At 49.2% G+C, this 5,621-nt stretch overlaps 1 protein-coding gene across 1 annotated transcript; it reads right to left on the bottom strand.

Moving 5' to 3' along the window:
* Window positions 1-1,845: 1,845 nt before the first annotated feature.
* On the bottom strand, window positions 1,846-3,323 carry LOC310744106 (testis-specific serine/threonine-protein kinase 6-like). The gene has a single exon (XM_083574899.1). The coding sequence runs from the start codon at window positions 3,179-3,181 to the stop codon at window positions 2,306-2,308; it is 876 nt and encodes a 291-aa protein (XP_083431025.1). The 5' UTR covers window positions 3,182-3,323; the 3' UTR covers window positions 1,846-2,305.
* Window positions 3,324-5,621: the final 2,298 nt, after the last annotated feature.

Genomic DNA, 5,621 nt, shown 5'->3' on the forward strand with positions numbered 1-5,621 from the left:
GTTGCGTAGTTACTTATCTCCTTGGCACAAGGGTTGCATAACTCCATACCCTCCAACATTTCTCCAACATTTCTCCAACATGAAAATAGGGATGTCCTAAGGAAAAGCGGGGCATTCTGGGATCAAATCTTAAACCGGGATGGCTTCTGTAACTCTGGGACTGTCCCTAGAAAATAGGGACACTTGGAGGGTCTGACCTAGCAGAAGTCTGTGGAAGAGGAAGGATGGATGTTTTATCACCACCACCACCTATTTTATTTTATTTTATTTTATTAGATTTATATACTGCTCTTCGTCAAAAGATCTCACAGAATAAAATACAAGGTAAAGCGCAAGTGAGCAATTAAACGAAAACAGCAAAACAAGACCACCACCACCCCCAAGACACATTTAAAAGGCTGTAGAATATTTACCAGCCAAAGGCCTGGTTAAAGAGTAACGTTTTCGTCTGGCCCTTAAAAATATAAAATTAAAGGCGTGTGGCGAATCTCCCTGGGGAAAAAGAGCACCACACAAACAGGGAGGCACCACAGAGAAGGCCCGTTCTCGTGTTGCCGCCCTCTGGACCTCGTGTGGAGGAAAAAGGGTTTCAGATGATGAACGCAGAGTCCAGGACGGTTTATATGGGGAGAGGCGCTCCTTCATGTTTATTCATTTATACTCCGCCTTTTACCCTGGCAGGACTCAAGGTGGCATACAGATAAAAGGGAGAATGGCTAAAAACATGGAAGGAAAATCATTTAAAAAAATAATCAAACATGTATAGATTTTAAACCGTATACATATAGTTTAAAATACACAGATAATTACACACAAACACACACAAAAGCCCAACACGGCATCAGCCCTTTCATTAAAAGCAGCCAGTTCCCCAAAGCCTGTTGGAACAAGGTCTAGGGCAGGCTTCCTCAACCTCGGCCCTCCAGATGTTTTTGGCCTACAACTCCCCATGATCCCTAGCTAGCAGGACCAGCGGTCAGGGATGATGGGAATTGTAGTCTCAAAAACATCTGGGTGGCCGAATTTGAGGAAGCCTGTCCTAGGGTGTTGCATAGCCTTAGCGATTTACCGTATTGGCCTGAATATAAGCCTCACTTTCCCCCAAAATTCCAACTGTTAAAAGTTAAAGTGCAGCTTATATTTGCGACCTTACGGTATGCAGCCCAGAGTACGGGGCAAACAGCGCCAGGAGTGCGGAAAAGCAGCGCCCGCCCCATGTGTAGTCCCCCGTCCTCTCCCCCAAGGCCAGGAAGGGAGAGAGCAAGGAAGGGGAAATGCAGCGAGGCTCCCCCCCACCTCGCCCAGTATGCCGCCAGCAGCAGCAACAAATGGAGCTGCTTATATCTAGGTATTTTTTCTTGTTTTTCTCACCCCCACTCCAATTTTAAAGGAGTGGCTTATATTTGGGTACGGCTTATATTCGGGCCAATACGGTATTTACGGTGTACTTCTGTGCATGTCTACTCAGAAGCAGACCCCACTGAGTTCAAAGGGACTTCTCCCTAGGTCAGTTGTAGCCTCACCCATCCTGGGTTCTTACCTTACCTTCCTTTAAAGAAGTGAGAGCAACATTGCAATCTCACAATAACTCTTTTGAGGTAGGTTTGAATTCAAGGGACTTGGCCACAGGCACTCACTGTGAGGTGAGATCTGAACCGGACTTTGCTCCATCCATGCCCACCATGCTTTCCAGCACATTGTGCCACATCATTCCCAAATCAGTGCATTTCCTTTGGGAATCAAGAAGTTCGGGGGGATGAAGGCCATTGCAATATATATAGATATAAATAAATAAAAAGAGGAAGGGAACCCACTTAGAAAAGGACTGAAAGGTACAGAGAGGTCTCCAGGTGGGAGCTTCAGGGTTTATTTCTGGAATAGACTTCAGACGACACTGTGCAGCGGTATGTCTCGTTCCCTCGCTTGCCCGTTGGCCAGCTTTGGATCTGCGATGAAGTCCAAGTCTTTTGGCAAGGGTCACAGGTCTTTTCTCCTGCTGCAGGCTGCGCGGCTGCCCATTGGCGTGTGGTTTTGGGTACTGCAGGTTCCATCCGTCCAGTGTTTCTACTGCTCCCTCCTCCGGTCTTCTACCTTGAAAGCCTTTGAATCCAATCTCCTTGGGCTCCATCTTGTCGCACCAGAAGCTTTCTCCGTTGGCACCTCTGAAGGTGGCATAATAAGTGCTGCCCCCCCTCCAGTCATGACCCCAGACCGCTCTGTAGCTCCACCTTTGTCAATATCGCTTTAATCATCTGTTCTTTCCCTCCCTACAGCAGCTCCAACACGTCACACAGCTCCATCTGCCTTAATCGATCCTAGTATTGAGCGATCTGGAAGTGTCTTTGTTTAAGAGGGCTCCTTTCAGCCAGGTGTTTTTCGCCACCTGCCCCACTCCAGGCCGAGAGGCTGGGCTGAACTGGAGCAGTAGGGCGATGAGGGCTTTGCAGGCTTCGGGCAAGGGGCCCAGGCCATCTGGGTAGAACACCCCCTTCTTCTGTCGGCGTGGCATGCTGTGGATGTGAGTGTCGTCAAAGGGCATGCAGCCAGTCACCATCACATAAAGGACGACCCCCAGGCTCCACACATCATATTTCTTGGGGTCGTAGGGGATGCCCAGCAGTACCTCAGGGGAGGCGTAGGCAGCCGATCCGCAGTAAGTGGTGCTCAAATCTGGGTAGCCGCGGGACTCCCTGCCAAAGCCAAAGTCGGTCAGCTTTGCTCGGCGCCCGTCAGCAGTGAGCAGTACGTTCTCACACTTGAGGTCCCGGTGCACCAAGTTCCGGTCGTGCAAGTAGCGCACGGCAGCCACTACCTGGACAAAGATGTCCCGGGCATCTGGGACGCAGGGCAGCTTCCCCAGCTGTTGCACCAGCTGCAGCAGGTCGGTGGAAGCGGCTTCCATCACGATGTAGAGCTTCCCATTGCAGACTTCGATGAACTCAAAGACCCGTACAATGTTCGGGTGGCGGATGGCTCGTAAGATGGACAGTTCTCGCGGGAGAAACTTGTGGACGAAATCGGGGGGTGCCCGGCGTCGGTCTACCACCTTGATGGCTAGGGGCCCCTTGTACTTGGCCGAGGTGGCTACTCTCACCTTAGAATAGCTCCCCTCCCCCAGTGTTTGGCCCAGCTTGTAGCCAAGCTCACTTAGCCACCTGTCCCCTCCAGAACTCTTCGACATGGTGCAGGGTGCCGCGGAGAGCTCTGATGGGTTTGACCGGGACTTAGATATTAAAACTGGGACCGGAGGCTTTAACCCATTGTGTGTGGTAGATGTTAACCTGCACCCCCTCCCATGTTGCCACTGAGTGCTTAAGACAGCAGCTTTATACAACCTTACCCCAGGGTATTGTGATGTGCTAGAGGTGTCATGGGGTCACCCCTCCTTGGGTTGCCAAGGCTGCTGTGCTTGCCTCCTTCATTTCACCTCTACTTGTAGAACACGCACAAAACTCAGTGGTCGTAACATCTCTCCTACGATTACCAGTGTACCTCTATTCCTTTGGTCTAGAGTTAGGGCAATGTGGTCATAAGGACTTCAGCAAAAGCGTTCCCGGTGGGAGTTTTATTCTACACTGCTATAGCCTTCACAAGAAGTGAGGTTGATGGGGGAACATCTGGTGCCTCCACCTCGAAAGATCTCAGGTAGCTTGCTGGAAAATGTCCCCTTCTGAATTCCCAGAGAACTGCTTTGTCCCTGTTGTCCAGTTCTGTTAGTTCAATAAAGGTTCTCATTGTTATCACTTTGTCCTGCCTTGTGGGAACTCACCTACACTTCAATAAACATGCTCAGTTAAAACCAAAAGGTGTGCGAACAGGAGTACCCCTTTAAACAGTGGCAAGGTAAAGCTTAGGTTAGGCTTATTGGTTGTAAGTTAAGAAAATGACCACTTGGTTGTCTATTAAGCTCCCTCCAGATCTGTGTTTTGCTGCCCCTTGTTCAATTCGAAAGGTTTTGTGGGCCATGACATCCTTCCAGGGTTTAGGTGAGTCCCCACGTATCTAAGTAGCCCATTTTCCCCCCACCTCCCTGATCTGGTTGGGCTCTAATCTTCTGGGTCAGGCGTGGACTTTGTCTAGTCTTACCGATGTTTATTAGGCTGTTATGTCCACCTGCCCATTTCCTCTGTAGCCCAGAGCAGCAGGCCTGTTGCTTCCAAACTGCAATCCCTCTTGGCTGGCTACAACCGAGAATCCTGACATTGAAATCAGGCCCATTTAACAGAGCTATCTGCATAGGCAGAGGATGGAGATGGTTTTGAACGTCCTGCCCAACATCCATCGCCGTGCAGGGCCAGACCCACAGAGACTTTCCATTCGGTCGGATCCTAGAGTTTCTATTGAAGTGGTTTAGTCATAAAAACGCCTTTCTGCAGAGGCAACCATCCAACTTCCTGGCTTCACGGAACGATGGGAAATGAGGGGGAGGGGTTGGTTGGGGACGTGGAAGAAGCAGCAAGCTACATTCACGAAAGCCAATAATTAAAACCAAAGCGGAGGAAAAAGAGCGAGAGAAGCAAGTATCCACTTCCAAAAATGTTAAGTCTAGGAGTTTGCATGCCACGAAGGCGATTATTTTAGCACAGGAGGAAAACCGAGCCACTGGCCAATTGTAGCATGCCATCTACTTTTGTGGGCAGCTTATTAATTCCAGGCACTTAACGTGAATGAATCATCGCTACAGATGAACTCTTTGGTGCCCTTTTTAGCATGAGCAAAAACCGTACCAAGAAAGCAGACGTGAATGGTACGAGTGTTTTTTCCCTAGTTTTCATTTGGAGGTCAGAATTCCCCTTTCCTTCACCTTGCTCAGTCCCCCTGGAGAAATTCAGAAATGTTCCCCACCCCCAGTCCCTAATGGAACAGACATGCTGGGTGCAGCTAGACACACCAAAAAAGTGATTTGGTTATGGTTTTCCCAGTAGTGATGTATGGAAGTGAGAGCTGGACCATCATGAAGGCTGATCGCCGAAGAATTGATGCTTTGGATTATGGTGCTGGAGGAGACTCTTGAGAGTCCCATGGACTGCAAGAAGATCAAACCTATCCATTCTGAAGGAAATCAGCCCTGAGTGCTCACTCGAAGGACAGATCCTGAAGCTGAGGCTCCAATATTTTGGCCACCTCATGAGAAGAGAAGACTCCCTGGAAAAGACCCTGATGTTGGGAAAGACTGAGGGCACAAGGAGAAGGGGACGACAGAGGACGAGATGGCTGGACAGTGTTCTCGAAGCTACCAGCATGAGTTTAACCAAACTGCGGGAGGCTGTGGAAGACAGGAGTGCCTGGTGTGCTCTGGTCCATGGGGTCACGAAGAGTCGGACACGACTAAATGACTAAACAACAACAACAACAACAAAAACTTCATAAAGGGAAATCCCACTGGCAAAAGATGGGACTCCACAGCGCCATCTGGTGTCACAGTGTTATAACACATATAAAGTGCTTTATCTTTATGCATGTAGCTGAGTCCACTGTTAATGATGGGCATATGTATAAATATGATGGTTGTGGTAGAACAACCTACTACATGCCCTAAATGTAGCAAAAGCCGGGATGGCTTCTGTAAATCTGGGACTGTCCCTGGAAAACAGGGAGAGTTGTAAATGGAAGATCAGCTT

Source organism: Podarcis filfolensis (genome assembly GCF_964270895.1).
Source record: "Podarcis filfolensis genome assembly, chromosome: 1".
NCBI classification, from domain to species: Eukaryota; Metazoa; Chordata; class Lepidosauria; order Squamata; family Lacertidae; genus Podarcis; species Podarcis filfolensis.